Source organism: Marmota monax, unplaced genomic scaffold (assembly GCF_021218885.2).
Source record: "Marmota monax isolate L192 unplaced genomic scaffold, Marmota_monax_Labrador192_F-V1.1 WCK01_AAM20220418_F8-fsc00005, whole genome shotgun sequence".
NCBI lineage: Eukaryota > Metazoa > Chordata > Mammalia > Rodentia > Sciuridae > Marmota > Marmota monax.
In genome coordinates this window covers 32,607,251-32,626,387 of record NW_026692254.1, presented here as the reverse complement: position 1 = coordinate 32,626,387, position 19,137 = coordinate 32,607,251, and the positions used below count along the sequence as shown (strand labels likewise).

The 19,137-nt window shown below is 40.7% G+C and overlaps 1 protein-coding gene across 2 annotated transcripts in view; it reads left to right on the top strand.

Moving 5' to 3' along the window:
* Arnt2 (aryl hydrocarbon receptor nuclear translocator 2) overlaps positions 1 to 19,137 on the top strand; it is a 174,377-nt gene that overhangs the window by 2,661 nt on the left and 152,579 nt on the right. Inside the window, exon 1 of one of the 2 annotated variants that reach the window (XM_046438559.1) lies at positions 3,132 to 3,258. The exons of the other annotated variant lie outside the window; for it this stretch is intronic. Coding sequence (XP_046294515.1) covers positions 3,201 to 3,258 — 58 coding nt within the window. The 5' untranslated portion in view covers positions 3,132 to 3,200. Of the gene's footprint in view, positions 1 to 3,131; positions 3,259 to 19,137 lie in introns of those variants that run through there. 2 annotated transcript variants of the gene reach the window in all.

Sequence of the window (19,137 nt, the reverse complement as noted above, 5' to 3'; positions counted from 1 at the left end):
CACTGTTATGTGATGTAGTGAGGACCCTCTGGAGCCTTGGTGATGTCAAATGAAGTTGGAGTCTTCACCCTCTCATGTTACTAAGTTGATATGATCCAGGTTCAAACCCACTTTAATCTGCTCTTTATAGGTCTCCTGTTTGGGACTTGGGTAAGAATACTCCTTGTTACTCTAGGAGAGAAGAGGTCTCTGAAGAAAGAAGGGCCTGACTCCCAGGTATTTTCATGGCTCCTGCCACTGAAAGTCCTGGGTGCATTTCTTGCCTCCTGTGGCTCTTGACACTTCCATACTTCTGTGTCATTTCCAGTCTTTACACTGGTCACTGATATTGTTGTATTGGCTGTTATTTTTTTAAAGTTTTTAATTGAGGGATTCCACCTCTTGGGTCCCCTTCTTCCTCCAGGAGAAGTCTTTTCTGCTGTCCTTTAATAAACTTCTAATTTCTACTCTGAAAAAAAATTTTTTTTAATTGATTTTTTTTAAAAAATAAATGACAGCAGAATGCATTACAATTCTTATTACACATATACAGCACAATTTTTCATATCTCTGGTTGTATACAAAGTATGTTCACACCAATTTGTGTCTTCATACATGTACTTTGGATAATGATGTCTATCACATTCCACCATCCTTGTAACTCCCTGCCCTTCCCCTCCCACCCCTCTGCCCTATCTAGAGTCTGTCTATTGCTCTCATGTTCCCCCTCCCTACCCCACTATGAATCAGCCTCCTTATATCAGAGGAAACATTCAGCATTTGTTTTTTGGGGATTGGCTAACTTCACTTAGCATTATCTTCTCCAACGCCATTCATTTATCTGCAGATGCCATGATTTTATTCTCTTTTATTGCTGAGTAATATTCCATTGTGGATATAAGCCACATTTTTTAATCCATTCATCTATTGAAGGTTGGTTTCATCTAGGTTGGTTTCACAGTTTAGCTATTGTGAATTGTGCTGCTATAAACATTGATGTGGCTGTGTCCCTGTAGTATGCTCTTTTTAAGTCGTTGAGTATAGACCGAGGAGAGGGATAGCTGGGTCAAATGGTGGTTCCATTCCCAGTTTTCCAAGAAATCTCCATACTGCTTTCCATATTGGCTGCACCAATTTGCAGTCCCACCAGCAATGTCCCACATCCTCACCAACACTTATTGTTGTTTGTCTTCATAATAGCTGCCATTCTGACTGGAGTGAGATGATATCTTAGAGTAGTTTTGATTTGCATTTCTTTAATTGCTAGAGATGATGAACATTTTTTTTCATATATTTGTTGATTGATTGTATGTCCTCTTCTGAGAAGTGTCTGTTCAGGTCCTCTCTATTTGTCTGGCCAGGGATGACATTCTCTGGATTAGAGAATGGAATTGTGGAGTTGGGGGAGGGGCATGCTTGTGCATTATTTGTTTTGCTATCTTCTTGGATGATATTTAAGCATATCTGACTTAAATGAAATAGTGAAGGTTTGAATTAGTTACATGCATGAAAGGATATCTACAGCTGACATGGCACAATTAAGAAGGAGACTGTTTTCTCAGTGCCATTGTTTTATCGTAGCCTTTCATAATTTTAAGTATGGAGGAATAAGGTACACATTCAGATTAGTAGTCATTAGGAGTTATGCATTATCCAGACAGTGTCTGAAATTAGTATTTGCAGAATAGACTTAGAGGTTCACTTTTTTTCTGGAGTCTTTTTTTATACTCTCCCACCCTTTAGGCTTCTGGTCTTTGACATTTTAAATTGGAATTAATTATATAATACAGGAAGATTCTCAGGGCAGAGTACTTTAGATGGAGGGATGTTTGGAATTATTCAGCAACACATTGGATATCTTTGATGTGCCAAGCACTCTGTAGGATACAGAGTAATGCAAAGATAGCAAGAATTTTCTTGACCTTGGAAAGTTCTGAGCCTAATAGAGTAGGCATAAGTAGATCAACTTTCTAGTTGGGAAAAAAAAAAGATAGAATGAAATGAATGTTGACTAGGTATGGCTATATTGTAACAGGGACCCAGACAAAGTCTTGTTACCAGGTAACTTGTTACCATCCCATATATCCCTGCTCCCACACAATAATCCAAAAACAAGCCTTTTGCAGAGATATTTTGACCTAAAATTTCTATTTCCTAGAAATTTTAGGAAGGGTCGTTTTGAGCTGGCAGTTGAGGCAGGAGATGGGCAGATTTGTGCAAGTAGGGGGTACTATCAAGTGGTTGTCTCCTCAGTGCTCTTGAGGCCCCAGCAGGTCACCCAAGAAAGAGGTGGATTTAGAGCTGTTGAGAGACCCACGCTGTGTCTGCAAGCTGTCCTGCTTTATGTGGAATTAGAGCACCCAAACTAGCTCAACAGAGAATTAAATCTGACTTCTCTAAATACAGTTTTCATTGAATCTACAAGCCCATACATTGCAAAATGCAACATTATTTTGCTTTTTTCTTAGAAGAAACTGCTACCAAGTCAACTCTTTTGCAGTGTTTAAAAACACTTTTAAATTTCAGTGATGTTAAAAAAATGTGCATCTTGAAATCAGTAAAATATTGTGCCTTATGAAAAAAGTCAACTTTGCTGACTACCTGCAGTTAAAATACATGGTCTCCTTTTCAATAAAAACTATAAAGTGTGCCCTTAGGCATGTGTCAGGGAACCCAATGATGGGCTGATGTCCTTTTGGCTTCCATCAAAAGAAAGCAAAAAAGAAAGTAGAAAAAAGGGAGTGATATCCATAAAAGAGGTTTATTTTTTTTTCTCTCTGTATTTTTTTAAAACAACTTTATTTTTTTAGAGTATTTTTAAGTACATAGCAAAGTTAAGAGAAAGATACTGAGATTTCCCTTCTCCCACACAAGGCCATCCTCCCTTATTATTAACTACATAACCTTCCAGAGGTCCATTTGTTAGAGTTGATGAACCTACACTGATATGTCATAATCACACAAAGCCTGTAGTTGACATTAGGTTCACTGTTGGTGTGCTTTCTGTAGGTTTGGACAAATGTATAATGACAGGTATCCATCACTGTAGTATCATACAGTTTCCCCACCCTAAAAATCCTCTATGCTCTGTCCCTTTATCCTTGCTCTTTCCCAGCCTTTAGTAACCACTGATCTTTTCACTGTCTTTACAGTTTTGCTTTTTCCAGAATTTTGGAACCTATGTGGTTCAGATATGATTTGAGTGTGTCCTTCAAAGCTTCATGTGTTGGAAGCTTGGTGCCAGAGTGACAATGTTGAAGTGGTGGAAACTTGGAACAGGTGAGGCCTACCTAGTGGGAGGTGATTAGACCTTTAAGAAGAATTAATGCTTTTCTTTTGGGAGTGTGTTTTCCTTCTCATGGGAATTTCTTTGGAAGTTGTTGTTATGAGAGAGGCTGACACCTCTCCTGAATCTTTCTTGCTTCCTGTCTCGCCATGTGACCTCTTTCTTCGTCTTTCACATGTACCCCCGCCATTGTGATAGTATCCCCACTGAGGCTCTTATCAGAGCCAGGTAGATGCTGTCACCATACCCTGGAACCTCCATAAGCTTCTTTTCATTATAAAGTACCCAGCCTTGCTGATTACATGTGACATACACCTGTATACCTAGCTGTTCAGCAGACCTCGAAAGTTTGAGGTGAGCTTGGGCAACTTAGAGAGACACTGTCTCAAAATAAAAACTAAAAAGGACTGGAGATGTAGCTCAGTGGCAGAGAATTCCTGGGTTCAGTCCCCAGTACTGGGGGAAAAAATTACCCATTCCCACATTGTTATAGCAACAGAAAACAGACTAATACAGAACTATACAGTATATCCCCCTTTCAGCTTGACTTCTTTCACTGGGTAATGTTCTTTTATATTTCCATCGTGTCTTTTAGTGGTTTGATAGTGCATTCTTTTTACTGCTAAATAAGATTCCATCATCTGGATGTACCACAGCTTATTTATCCATTTACCTATGGAAGGACATCTTGGCTGTTTCTAAGTTTTGACATTTATGAATACAGCTGCCGATGGCCAACACTTATGAACAACTACTATGTGCTAGGTACTGGGGTTAAAATGATGAGCAAAATAAGTACAACCCTGGCCATCAAACAGTCACATTGCCATAAAACAGTCACACAAATTTGTTATAAAATGTGTTAATACTATAAAGAAATGATCCCCTGAGGTAAAATAATTGAGGGACTTAATTTAGATTGGAGGATTGGCATAGGCCACTTGAAGTCAGTGAAGCCCTCTTTGAGGAGTGACCTTTAAGTCAAGCTCTGAGGAGTGAAGAGAAACATAAAGAAGAACATTCCAGGTACAGGGAGAGCCCTGTGGTTGGGAAGAGCTGAGCAGGTTTGAACAACCAAAAAAGGACAGTATTGAGGGAAAATGGTGAGCATGGATAGAAGTGGTGTGAGAGGTTGGAGAGGAGGATGGAGACTGGCTCCCACAAGGTGATGGATCTTGGGTTAAGGGTTCTGATTTGATTCTAAAGGAATTAGAAAGCTTTTGAAGGGTTTTGTGTGCGGGAGATACATGATACAACATGTACTTTTTTTTTTTTTTTTTTTTTTTTTTTGTACTGAAGATTGAACCCAGGGGTGCTTTACCCCTGAGCTTCCTTCTTTTTATTTTTGATTTTGAGATGGGCTCACTAAATTGCTAAGGCTGGCCTGGAACTTGCAATCCTCCTGCCTCAGCCTCTTCAGCAGCTGTGGTTATAGGCGTATGCCACCATGACCAGCCCATTGTGCACTTTCACAGGATCCCTGTGGCCTCTGTGTGCAGAACAGATTGGAGGGAGTCTCAGAAGCAGCAAGACTCCAGTTAGATGATGCAGATGAGTGTCAGTGGAACTGGAGCGAAGTCAATGGATTTGAGATGTATATGGGACAGGAATGTCATACTGAGCAACCCCTGTTCCTCCTTGCCCATCTTTGCAGTTGGGCAAGGTCTGTCCTGCTTGGGGTAGAAAATCATCATGACTTTATGTGAAATGTAAGGGGAAGAGGTGAAGGATGATTCCCAACTTTCTGGTCCTGACACTTGGGTGGTTGAAGGTGATGGGAAGATGGCGAGGTGCCGGTGGCCAGTAGGGTATGCCCAAGGCTTCAGTATTTGACATTTGGCGAGGTGCCGGTGGCCAGTAGGGTATGCCCAAGGCTTCAGTATTTGACACTTACTATTAGAGAGGCTGTGGGACACATGGCCTAGAGATCTGGGCTGGAGAAATAAGTAAAAGGAGATGTTAGCATTTCCCAGTTTCCCTTAGAGTATTCTTTGGGGGTAAATTGGGTCACAGATTGTAGGATATTTAAGCCAAATAACTTAGTTCCCAAACAGCACTTCTGTTTACGGCTTTATAATCTGTCTTTCTTGAGATTCACTAGGACACAAGGTCATAGGGAGATTATTTCTGCATTTTTTTCAGAGCCATTAATACACTCATACACGTATACAGACTTGTGCTGGTTTGTAATGTAAGAAAGGAACATCCTTACTTAGAGTTGCCAAGAAGTGAAATGTGCTGCTTGGGAGGCCATGAAATTTTCCAGTAGGATCTGGTGGGCAATTTTGTGGAGCAGGTCTGGCTATTGAACTAGGTTTTCACACAGAACTTTTTGTTCCATGAATAAAAATTATTTCCCATTTCTTGTCAAGCTCCCTCCCACTGGAGGGCTTTTGCTTGTGCTGTGTCCTTGGAATGATTAAATACTCCCCCGACTTTCCTTCCCTACTCCCTACCCCTCCTCATACCTAACCATTTTCCTGTCCAATTCCATTTTCCCCTCCTGGTCTCAGTGTAAATTCTTATTGCATTAGGGAAACCTGTCTTGGTGCCTTTATTCAGGTAGAGTGTGTTTAGAATGCTTCCTGCCAGAGCCCTATAGGGCTGTACTTTGTCTTGGAACACTTGGAGCACTTCCCCTTGCCTGGAACTAAGTGGTAGATTGTGCAGTTGTTTGATGGGTGGATGCCTATGTCCCTGCCTGATGGAAACTCATAAAGGAAGGGAGGCCACATTGCTGTGGCAGCTCCAGTACCTGCCGGATCGCCTTCCCCATGGCAGACCCCAGTAAGGTTTTATTAACAGATGAATGTAGGATTCTAGAGAATTGTCTCATATTTTCAAATGTGATTAACTTCAACTACATGTCTTGAGGAAAAGAAGCATACATTCTATATTTGTGGGTCTCTGTAAAAGAATAGGCCAGAGCTGACTTGATTTAGATTCTGAGTTTAATTTGTAGAAACTGATTTTGATCTGAAAAATCTTGCCAGCATAATCTCTATTCAAACCATTCTTTGAACTTTCTAAGGCAAGGGAGCCTTGAAGGCACATAGACTTTATAAATCTCCCCAGGAGGACGGAAAGTCACTTAGGTAAAAGTCCTTGTTAACATCCCACTAAGGTTTACTAGGAAGAGGTCTTCCATGGTGGCTTAGTTACCAGCAGCTATAGATGGGGCAGACTGCATGCTGGCTTTAGATGTAGCCATTGTACAGAGATGGTGGCCTGGGACTTGGGAGGCAGCAGCAAGGTTAGATGGTATATTCAGTGCCATTTGGTTGAACAAAGCAGGTCTGGAGTTGGAAACTGAGGCCCTTTGCAGAAAACAGCACCTCTGTGGCTGCCAACACTGGAACAGTTTGACCATTTCCAGTCAAATTAATAAAAATGTCCAAATGTTTACAAGTAGGTAGTTCTTGCCTTTATGTGCTGTGTGGAAACACTGGCCATCCTATTTACAGGTATGGCTGTGTCTTCAAAGTGGGCAGTGCAAAGCAGGCTATGCTAGCCCTGCTGAGGAGTGACCTTCTCCCTTCAACACTATCACTGAGTACAGTGGACATACACTTTGATGTAAAAAATTTGGAAAATATGCAAAAGTTCTAAGATAGTTTCACCACCCTCACATTTTTGTATATGTCCTGAAGATATTTTTCTAAATATCACACACATATGTATACATTGCTGAATTGTTTTAAACATATTTTCATTACTCTCTCCTCTTCATTAATGGTATAGCCTATCAAGAATACTGACTTGAGTGTCAGTTCATAATTGGTTAAACTTTGTTTCATGTTCCATATTCACTGTGCTGCTTCCTAATGCCAGTGTCACTAACTCATCCAAAAAGCTTTGACCACTGTTTGTTGTTTATGTCTCCTCCTGAATTGAACTATAGATTTCCTACCAGCTCAGCTGACAAGTCCCCAGGGCTTGGAAAGCCTGGACTGAGGTGATTTCTTGTCCTTCCTGTCTGTATTTTGTGCCATTAGACAGATCATGGTAGTTATTCCTGTTTCCAATGCAGATTCAGGAGCTGTAATAACAGATGATGAATGTGCTTGTTTGGGGTTTGCTTATCCCTGTTTTTCTTCTTTTCTTTTAAACAGTAGGGAGTAGCTGCAAGTGGACCTGGGCACCTTTCCTTCCAGGTACAGGCAACAGAAGAAAGACTAGAAAGTAAGACAGCCAGGGAGGAGTCCGGATGACATGTCCAGGGTGGGTAGCACCAGAGGAGCTGACCTGAGTTGAAACTGAACTTTGAGTAGATTCAGGGCCTTTGGGTGTATCTGAGAAGCAGACTGGCCAATGGCCTTGCTGATGGCTGAGTGAAGGAGATGGGAACAGAGAAGAGGGTGGTCTTCCTCACACCAGACATTCATGGAACCCTGTGGTGAGTCATTTTGTCCATCAGAGCCTTTCTGCCAGGTGAGTGAGGCAATTTCCTAACTGTTTGTTTGGACCTTCAAATTGCCCTAATAGCAGTTAAGTAAGAAAACCATGGAATTGTTAAATGACTGAAGGTATCTAGGAGGGGTACATGACTTCCTGGAAAAAACAGCAGTATATGATCTTATAATCAACAGGAAGCCTAAAGTTAATCTAATTTTTAATTTATAGAGTCACAGCTATATAGAATGGTATTCCCTTTTTATATTAAACAGATCACTGTGGCAGGTGGTAGGGCATCTGAGAAAACTGGCCTAGGGGCCACACAGGTGTGTCCACATGGTGCTTCTCAGTGGGGGGCATTTTCAATGTCTGGAGACGTTTTTGGTTGTCATTTCAAAGTTGTATAGATGCTACTGGCACCTGTGTATAGCAGCCAGATTTTCCAAAGAATTGTCTAGCCTACCATGTCACCAGAATTGTGTTTGATAAGCTTTGTCTATGGAGAACAAACCTTTTCTAGGCCTCTGGACAGTGGCAATTGGAAAAGAAACCCTAGAGTGCCATCCAGATGATGGCCTGCATGAAACATGTCAGAGACACATGGCAGCTTTAAAACCAAGATGGTTCTTTTGAGATAGTTATAAAATCTGTGATGGAAGTTAATTTAAATGTGAAGTAACAAAACTGCAAGAAGTTTTTCTTATTATTTTTAGAACAGCATTTATGTTTCTATCACATCAGCAGTTTGAAATGAGGCATAGTCTGGAATCATTTGCCATAATTTGATATGCTTGATAGATTCCAAGTCCCCCAAAGAATAAAATGAATGAATGTGATCAAGGATCACAGCTGTGTTCTCCATGTTTTTGAAAGCATTTCACACCAGAAAACTTCCAGTTCGGTTCCTCCAATGTCCCTGCCCAAAGGATGCTGTGCTAGCTGCTAGGGGGCTAGAAAGATGTGGATCAAACAGGTTGGCTACGTGTGGCCTCTGTTCAGCCAGTCCTGGAAGCAGGCAGCCCTGGGACAGGTTTATGCAAATTTGTGCAAATGACCAACCCTGTTGGTGTGTTGAAGAGAATGGGGCCCTCTCCAGTTCTTTTCTGCAGGCAAAGAAAGAATGCTGAAGGAATGGTTCAGAAGTACAGCTCTTTGCAGGACTAAAGTGTGTATGCTTTTTCCTAATCAGCATCACAAACAGCAGGTCTCAATTTCCAGCTGCCCGCTGAGTCTGTAGGGTCCTGCAGATTCTGGGAAGCCTACATCTCCCTGGTTTACTCCTTCCCCCACCAGGTCCCCTGTGGCAGCGAATGGCACCACTCTCCATTCATTGACCCAAGCCAGACATTAATTATTTTAATTGCCTATCCACCTAATTAAACAAATATTAATTGAATGCCAACTGTGTGCTCACAGTGGTGTGCAAACCCAGGCGTGGTTTCTGCTTTCACAGAGCTTTACTGTGTGGTTGGAGAGTCAGCCATTTATTAAATAATCACACGCATGAGGATATCATTAAAATAAGTATTATGAGAGAAAGGAGTCTTTGTTTCCTAATGCAACAGGAAACCATTGAAGTGAGCCCGAGTAGGGATGTTTTGTGATCAGAGGAGCATTTTGAAGAGATCTTTCTGGCACCTGAGTGAAGAGTATCCTTAGTGGCAGCAGGCAGGCTGGGTGAGAGAAATCTGTTGCATGACCATCTTGACAGTTCAAGGAAGGGATGGTGGAGGACTGCTCCAGGTGGCAGTGGATGAGAAGTAGATGGAGCCTTGAGATAGTTAGAAGTAAAGCCAACAGAACCAATAGAACAAGGGATGGAATGGATATAGATGAAGGAGGCAAGGTTCCTGATTCAGGCATTAGCTGCCATTTCTGAATGGTATGAAAATAGTTTGTATACAACCAGTAATTTGAAAACTTGTGCTCTATATGTGTAGTATGAAATGAACTGCATTCTGCTGTCATAACAAATTAGAATAAATAATTTAATAAAAAGAAAAAAAGAACACTAGGTGAGATCTGGAGTGTTTGGGGCTTTTTTGGTGGGAGCTGGAGAGACACGAGTTTGCTCTTGGACACATTGAGGGAAAGCCACTTTCAGTTCAGAGATGGGGACTTGCTCATAACCTCTGAATTGCTCCTGCCCCTGGAGTCAGGATCTTCCCTCTCCTCTTCCTCCTCTGTACCTTGAGCAGATCTGGCATGTATGTGGTGCTTCATAAATATTTGTTGAATGAATCAGTGTATTGGTTTTCAAATTCCCCAAATCCCAAACCAACAAGGAGAGCTGGGGGTCCATGACAAGGATTTTTGTTTGGAGGAATTTTTTCATGCTAAGATAATTTCAGGCCTATGGAAAAGTTGCAGAAATGGTTCACAGAGCACCTGCATGCTTGTTACTTAGATTTCCTAATTGTTGTTACATTGGCTGTATCCATTTCCCTCTTCATTTCTGTACTATTTAAGAATAAGAGGCAGATATGATGCACTTGCTTAACCCTAAATACTTCAGTGTATACTTCCTAAGAATAAGGACTTTCTCCCTTAATTTGTAGCCTGAATTAGGAAGTTGGCATTAATCTAATAGCACTATCTCATCCATAGACTTTATTCATAGTTCACTAATTGTTCCTTGTAACAAAAGAAAAGAGTTATTTTCTGGTCTTGGATTTAATACAGGATTACAAGATACATAAAGTTGTCTCCTTTAATTCTGAACAATTCCATAGTCTTTTTAAAAAAATCTTTTATAACCTTAATATTTCTGGCAAAGTACAATTATTTTTAGGAATATCTCTCCATTTGGTTTTGTATGATATTGTCTCACAATTAAAATGAGGCTGTACTTTTTTAAAAATAGAAAACGAATTTTAATTTTTTTTTTTTTGGTACCAGAGATTGAACTTAGGGGCACTCGACCACTGAGCCACATCCCCAGTCCTATTTTTGTATTTTATTTAAAGACCGGATCTCACTGAGTTGCTTAGCGTTTCTCCATTGCTGAGGCTGGCTTTGAGCTAACAATCCTCCTGTGTCAGCCTCCCCAGCTGCTGAAATTACAGGCGTGTGCTGCCGCACCCGGCAAATTTTAATTTTTTGAAACAAAAATACTACAAACTACTATTGTATCACAAGTTTACTTCTAACAGTCCTGTGGAAGCAAGTGTCTCAGTTGGTGACATCAACAGATGATTAGGACAGGTGATTAGTGATATAAAATGCCATTCCCTACATGCCTGACACACCTCATTTGGGGGTACTCTACACCATATTTAGGCATGTCACATGTTTCTGGGGAGTACAGGTCCTGAGGATTATTATTATTTTTTTTAAGATTGTAGGGTTAACACTTTCCTAAACTGAATATCAACTTTATTTGACAAGTAAAATAATTATAAGCTAACTTTGCAAAGATTACCATATCTCTAATAAAGTCAATGGGGAGTTGAAGTATTTAATTACCAACTTTCTTGACATAGAAATTGAAAAGCGTTTCAGGTAAGTTGCTCGTGTGGAATGCCTGAAACATATTGCAATTAACAATTGGATCTTCATTCAAACAGTAATTTCTCTGTGATTTGTCCTGTTTTGGTTTCTGGTACATTTCTAGGATTAGATGTGCATTTGCATTTATTTTAGAAAGTTAATTTACTACTTCCCTTAAGTTTCTTTTAAAAACAAGGGCGCAGTTTACTCTGCTTTGTCAAAAGGGGAACACCTTTTGTTTTCTGACTTAGTGATTTCAGGGGATATAATTTGCCTACAGAGATTTGCTGAATTTTGCATTCTGAGAATTCTCCTGCCCCATCCTGAGTTTTAGAAGTATTTTGTTATAGCTATAGAAAGCTGACTAAGTTGCAGTAAGGCTTAAATGTTCTATTCACAGTGTTTGGGATGGGACTTAGCACACAGCAGGTGCTCTGTAAGCGCTGCCTTCCTCATTACAATTGTTCTCTTAGTACCTTCACAGTGGTGTGGAACACTATACTGACTTTGGCATCAAAGAACCAGTTGTGCCATTGAAGAGAGGGCTCTCTTGTGAAACAGCCCTTGATACTCCAGGGCTGTCAAGCACATGCAGCATCATCAACTGCCCCCTCTGGACATTCCTCCTTCCAACCTCATTTCAGAGAGAAACTTGGAGCCCTGCTTCTGCTGTCCCTACTCCGCTCCTCCCAGCCCTGGGAAGTGTATCAGTGGACTTTAAATAGTCCTTAACCTTGCTGGATCAGGCTGCTCCCTACTCTCAGGTTGTGACATCTTTCTCACTATTTTTCCCATTCACTGAACTGGCCTTCAGCCCTAACTTCTTGCAAGTCCAGATCTGCACAGCTTCATCACCCACTCCTCTTCTGCCTGCCCTCACTGGCAGAGGAAGAGCATCCTATCGCCCAAGGACAGCTATCCCTCCCTATGTTCTGGACAGACCAAGGTGGAATCTGCCCACCATGAGGGATCCTCTGTTGATGGCCCAGGGGCTACTGTGCTCTGGGTGGGATGCTGTCCCTGGCCTGCCCACACACCTGGAACTTAACTTCTGCAGCTACTTGGTGTCCTGTCTCCTTCTACCTTTCACTTGGCCCTCCTACCCTCCACCTGGGTCCAAGCCATCTGAATTTTGTGCAGTACTTTGTGGACAGACTGGAAGTTAGGTCATGTTCTTTTTTGGTTCAGATTTTTTCATTCACTCTCGTTCATAATCCAGCAAATATTTATTAACTCTCTGCCCTTTGTTAATTTTGTTCTTGGTGCTGGGAGTAGACTGATTAGGAAGAATGACAGTCTGTACTTTTATGATCTGTAGTCTCCTGAGGTCCCCCTACCCTGTTTTGCCTGGAAGGCAGTTTCTCCCTGTGTTCTCCACACTAAATGTGCAGTTGGACAAACCTTTTTTCAGAATGCAAGGGCCTGTGAGGTCTGTCTACCACCAGAGGGTGCCAGACCATCCAAGTAATTATGTCTGGGATCTGCCACTTGACTATGCACAGAACAACCAGGAGGGCTTGTTAAGCACTGAGGGTTGCCCCACCTCAGAGTTCCTTCAACAGACTTGAATTTCTAACATGTTCTCAAGTGCTACTACTACTGTTGCTACTGCTGCTCCAGGGACCACAGTTCAGTTCCACAGTGGCAGGGACAGCGCTAGGTTAGTACTGTGTCCACAGCCAGCTAATCTGGTTACTCATACCAGGGCTTCCAGGTTCATGAGCCTGTTGGATCCTATTGTTTCAGAGTAAGGGCCTATCATGGAACCAAGACAGCTGCCTGGTCCTTAGGTGCCATTTCTTATGATTCTGCTGAAAAGAATTCAAGCAAACCACAGTGTAACAAGCAAAATTTAATAGAGTGAGAAGCAGGGGTGGTGTGCTATATAGGAACTGCATGGAGACTACTCTGAAGAAACATTGGTGTGGTGCTCACAGAGTTGGAGTCTTTAAGGAAATGAGGTCCCCCCACCCCATTTTGCCTCTATTTTCCTGCCCCCCTCCTCCATTGGTTTATTACCCTTTGGATTGCCCTCAGCAAACTTCCTTTGTAAGGGTCTTGATGCTCTGATTGCAAGGGAGATTGGGTCATTATGACATAGTTTCAATGTTAAGGGAGGGTCCTGGTGACCTGGTTACAAGAGATAATGAGGACATGGTCTGAAAATAGTAGTTTTCCTTGAGGGGTTATAATTAACTATGATTAGAGGATATCTCAACATATCAGACCTCACTTTTCTGAAGCTTATCTGCTTCCATTAGGGTTCACCATGATTGTAGGTATTAGTACCCTGGAGAGATTATAATTATCTGCAGCTTGGGAGGGTGGGGCATTCCTGCTCTCTTTCCCTAGTGTTTGCCTGTTTACATAAAGCTTTTTGTGGTTTCAGTTTTATGACTCCTAGATTTTCCTTGATGCATAGACTTGTCCATCATTGTTCCTTTCCCCACCCACCTATTCATGGCTAACTAACCTACCTAACATCAAAGATGGTCAGACTAAGTTGGCTCATTTCACAGATGAGGAAATTGAGATTTAGACAGTGGAGCAGAGACTTGGAACCCATTCTTCTGATCCTAAGTGTACCTTCTTTTAAATGTTACTCTGGATTTCCCTGGACAGTCTGAGGACAGAAAGGAAATGGACTGACAAGTGAACTGTACTGAGGATACATGAACCAAAAGTGTCAGCTAGTCATCCTGCAGCATGACAAGCTGGGAAGAGCCCATTCTCAGTGGACTAGTCCTGGCTTTGGATGGATAGGTGTGGGCCTTTGGACCTGACCCTGTTCTCTTAGTCACCCTGATCTTTTCTCTTTGGGCTTTCATTTTCCCATTTATAACCTGAAGGGTTAGTTACAAAAATGCCTCTGATGTGGCTGGGTTCAGAAAGTCTTGGGAGAAAAAGCTGAATAGTCACAGTTTGGGTTCTCAGGGAAATTGGGGGGTACTTGGGGAGGTAAACCTAGAGGATCTTCTTGTGTAAGTATCCCCTGGTTTTCAAATCCAGTGTAAACCTTCACCAGAGGGTCTTATGATGAAAGGTGTAGTAAGAAGAACATAGGAGGAGACCTCAATAAGCTCTGTGGGTTAGAGCCTGAGGCGATGGGAGACTGCAACAGAGAGATAAGACACTTGACCCCCCTCACCCAAACCACTATCCACCTATTTCTCTGAGCCTCTCTTCCCATTTTGTATTCTTACACCAGAGCCCATGTTCTAGTTGTCTTTCTATCATACCTTCTTCTTGGTTTAAAAGAAATAGATTTTATATACATATGGATATACATATATAGAATATAAAATATATATTACAAACATATGAAAAAAATAGAATTCATTTCAATAAAAATGTCTTATCCTTGCCCTAGGAGAGTCAATGAGGTGTGATAGTGAGACATAACCATTCCAGGGATGGAATCCCATTTCTGCCACTTGGAGAAATGTCTTAACCTTTTTGGGCCTCACTTTCCATGTTTATATAGTAGAAAAACAAAAACAATGCTCATGTTCCTCTAAATAATTCACACATTGGGAACTATTGTGGGAATTAAATAAGATAAACATGTAAGACATGTAAAGCCAGTGTCTGCCTCTTGGTAAGAATCCAGCAAATGCTTATTACACGAGAGTCTATAACAGGACTCTGATCAGGAGTCACTGGGAGGGCTTTCCAGTAGCAGGTGCTTTAGAATCTAAAGGGAAGAAAGGCCTTGTTGACTATACCATTGTTCAAACTCTGGGTAAAGTTTTCTCCTTAAACTTTAAGATTGATAGTTAAATGCCCTAGGGCACAACCAGATAAGGAAGGAAGGCTTCCATCCTTCAAGCTGCTGAATTAGTAAAACAAGGGGATTAGAGATCTCATTCAAGAAACTCCTAAAGGCGCTACTTCTGGAGATGGGACGTGACTGCCAATGGAAGTTCTCAGGTGCAGGGAGGAATGACAAGACAATAAGCAGTGAACACAAGAAATATAAATATGCTCTGACCATACATAATAACAGGATATACTTTATAGGGTGAGTAGAGAGAAAGCTGTGTGGTTCAGGGCTACTAAACTTTTGCTAAATATGTATAATGGTTTTAGAATGATAATCGATGCCTTTACCATAAGGAGTTTCTAAACTAGTGGAACAACAAATAATAGAATGAAACCTGTATTTTAGTTAGCTTTTTCGCTGCTTTGACCGAAAGACCTGACAAGAACAATTAGAAGAGGAAAAGTTTATTTTAGGGCTCATGGTTTCAGAGGTCTCAATCCATAGGCAGCTTTATTCCTCAGGGCTCAAGGTGAGACAGACATCAGGGTGGCAGAGTGTGGTGGAGGGAAGCATCTTACATGATGATCAAGAAGCAGAGAGAGAGTAAGCTCAGGGCAATAAATATATAACCAAAGTCATGCTCTAACATGGCTCTTCTAGCCACACCCTTCAGTTACCACTCAGTTAATCCCCATTAGGGGATTAATTCACTGTTTGTTTAAGAATCTTACAACCCAGTCTTTTCACCTCTGAATGTTCTTGCATTGTCTCTCACATGAGCCCCTTTGGGGGACAATCAAATCCAAACCATAACAGCCTATAACCCTTTCAATAAAATAGTAATAAAGCAGGGAAAAAGAAAATGTATGACAAATAGCTGAAAAATGGTAGAAATAAATTTGTCTATCTAAATAATCTGAATAAATGTACTATTATTTCAGGTTAGGAAACAAACGTTGTCTAAGTAGATTTAAAAAGAAATAGAGGCAAATGTGGTTTATAAGAGATATAATGTGAATTCCCTTTAGAGCTTTAATTGTGTAGATAATGTTTTTTAAAATTTTTTTTTAGTTGTAGTTGGAAACAATATCTTTATTTATTTTTATGTGGTGCTGAGGATCGAACCCAGTGCCTCATACGTGCACGGCTGGCACTCTACCACTGAGCTACAGCCCCAGCCCCTGTAGATAATGTTTTATTTCTTAAGATGGAAATCTGTATAAATTTTTGTTCCCTTTTCTATGCCTTAAATTTTTCCAAATGTTATGTTTTAAAAATCTATTTAAAGTTAAATGACAATGAAGAATATATTTTAGGTAATATGATAGTTAATACCAGCTGGGCATAGTGGTCCATGGCTGTAATCCCAGTGACAGTGACAGGTGAGGCTAAGGTAGGAGGATCTCAAGGTAGAGACCAGCCTCAGTAACTTAGTGAGGCCCTGCCCCAAAATAAAAATTAAGAAAGGGCTGGGGGTGGAACTCAGTGGTAAAGCAGTCCTGGGTTCAACCCCCAGTTAAAAAAAATAAAGGTGGATACCAAATATTTTTAGGTATGTATTATGGATTTGTGACTGAAGTCTATATGTATGAAGAATAAAAGGAAAACAAAAACCTCAAGAGGAATGTTTTTAAAATATAAAGACAGACAATTCAAAAAGTGTAAAAAATAAAAATCACTAAATCATGTTTAGTTTCATTAATAACTAATGAAATAAAAGTTGAAACAAGCATACTTTTGCCCATTAGCTTGACGATAATTAAAAAGCCCTCTAATATCCTGAGTCAGTCAAGAAGTTTGTGCATTTTGTGGGAGTGAAACTTAGTGTACCATTCTGGTGGTGGGCAAATGTTTATAAACTCTGGTTCAGTAATTTGAGTATACTAATTGATTTTTAAGAAAATAATCAGTGTGAGAAAAAATGTCATTAAGAAATTATATTGCAGTGTTGTTTATAAAGATAGAAGTAAATAAATATAAATGTGCAACAAGGATGACTAGTAATGGAATCTAGATGTCCTTCGGTAATATAAACTTTGTGTATGTACAGTATTTCAATGGCCTACCAATTAGGTATAACATTGATGAAATAGTTCTACTTATTTGTATTTATATGTGTGAAGAGAACAGTCTGGAATCATCTGGTAAAAAGTTAATCATAATTATCACTTTATGTGTCATGATATTTTCCAGCTGTTTTAGTCGTGTAAATTATTAAGAGTTTAAAAAGAGAACATGTTCCAAATTTATATGTCATATTTTGTATTAGGTGATTAAAAGCATTAACTTTTAAATCAAACATATGTTAGTTTGCATGCATTTCAGCTCTGTCACTTAGCTGCATAACTCTAGGCTGGTCACTTAGACTCTTTGATTTCTTTAAATCTGTAAAATGGTAAATGTTCTCCATTGAGCATGTGTGTAAATGGATGATTCATGTAATGTGTTTAGTATAACCTTCCAACAGTGTCTGTGCCCAGGAACATTAGCTGTTATCACCATCAGGATTGTCAGCACCATCCTGGACCTGAGGATGTTTCACAAGGACTTGAGCAAGGTTCTCAAATGACCTAACAATAGCAGCATTGAGGAGTACATGTGGGAACATTCATAATTTCCTGACACTAGGAACATGTTCCTGACACTGGAACACTCATTGTGAGTAAAACAATAAGTTATGTCCAATGTCTTTATATATAAAGACTCTACCTGCCTACACTTATCTCCCAATATAGTAGTCCTTTCAGATCATTTTTTAAATCTTGTTTTTGTGGTATGGGGAATTGAGCCCAGAGTCACTTTTTATTTATAATTTGAGACAGGGTCTCACTAATTTGCTGAGTGTGTCGCTAAATTGCTGAGGCTGGTCTCAAACTTGAGATCCTCTTACTTTAGCTTCCCAATTCACTGGGATATCAAATGCTACCATGCCTGGCTCCTGTTAGATTATTAATCCATCAAATACATTAATCCACTGATTAGGTTACAGCTCTCATAATTTAATCATGAACTTTGGAGGGATACCTCATATCTAAACCATAACAATTACTGAAAGATATACTGAGTGTATTGAGATTGCTAATTCCCTTCCATATTAATAGTGAGACTTTTCTGCAAATATACTAGATTTACAGTGCACTCAGTGAAGCATTTGGTGATTTTGTGTGTGTGTGTGTGTGTGTGTGTGTGTGTGTGTGTGAGAGAGAGAGAGAGAGAGAGAGAGAGAGAGAGAGAGAGAGAGAGAAAGTCTTACAGTATGTTTTGTTTTGTTTTGAGTACTGGAGATTGAACTCAGAGGCACTCAACCACTTAGCCACATCCCCAGCCCTATTTTGTATTTTATTTAGAGACAGAGTCTCACTGAATTGCTTAGTGCATCGCCATTGCTGAGGCTGGCTTTGAACTTGGGTTTCTCCTGCCTCAGTCTCCCCAGTTGCTGGAATTACAGGTATGTGCCACTGCACCTGGCAATAGTATGTTTTACTAGGATTCTTTCATCTGTAAAAGACAGCCCAATATACACTAGATTATACAAACTGTAAAGGAATTATAAAACTAGATATCCAGGTGAGCATTTGGCTAGGGAAAGATACAAGAGTGCTAGCGATATACTTGAGATACTATGTCTCTTCCCTGTAGTCCCTTATTCAATTTCCTCCTATATTGGTCTTTTTCTCTGGTAGGTTCTACCCACATGGTGGTCCAGTTTCCTCTTGTTAGTGGAAAGTCCTGCTGAGGTCCTGGGTGCAATAGCTAACTGACATCCCTGTCATTAGAGTACACCATGTTGTGCGTGGCTAGAGGTGGGCATGTGTCCACCCGAGGAGCCCCCTTGGGGGTACATACCCAAGCCACATGGACCTGGAGTGAGAGAGGGGACATGGCTCAAATGAGGCTTTGTGTGGTCACCAGAAGAGAGAAGCAGACAGGATGGGTGGTTCAACAGGTGTCGGACCCTGACTGATAAGGTACTTTCATTTGTCACGGGTTATAGTTGCTTCATTAAGTTTGCACAATACTCCCATGAATTTTTATTCTGTGATATTTTATTCCCCCCACCTTTTTTTTAAATTGAGGAGATGGCCCCAGAGATGTCCAGAGTCTTGCCTACTTTGGCAGGAAGACATAGTGGTCACCTCAGGTCTGAATAGAGGTCTCTCTCCCTCAGTGAGCTGCTTCTCCAATTGAGATGTCTCCTCTCTCAGCACCATCACAGTCCAGCCAT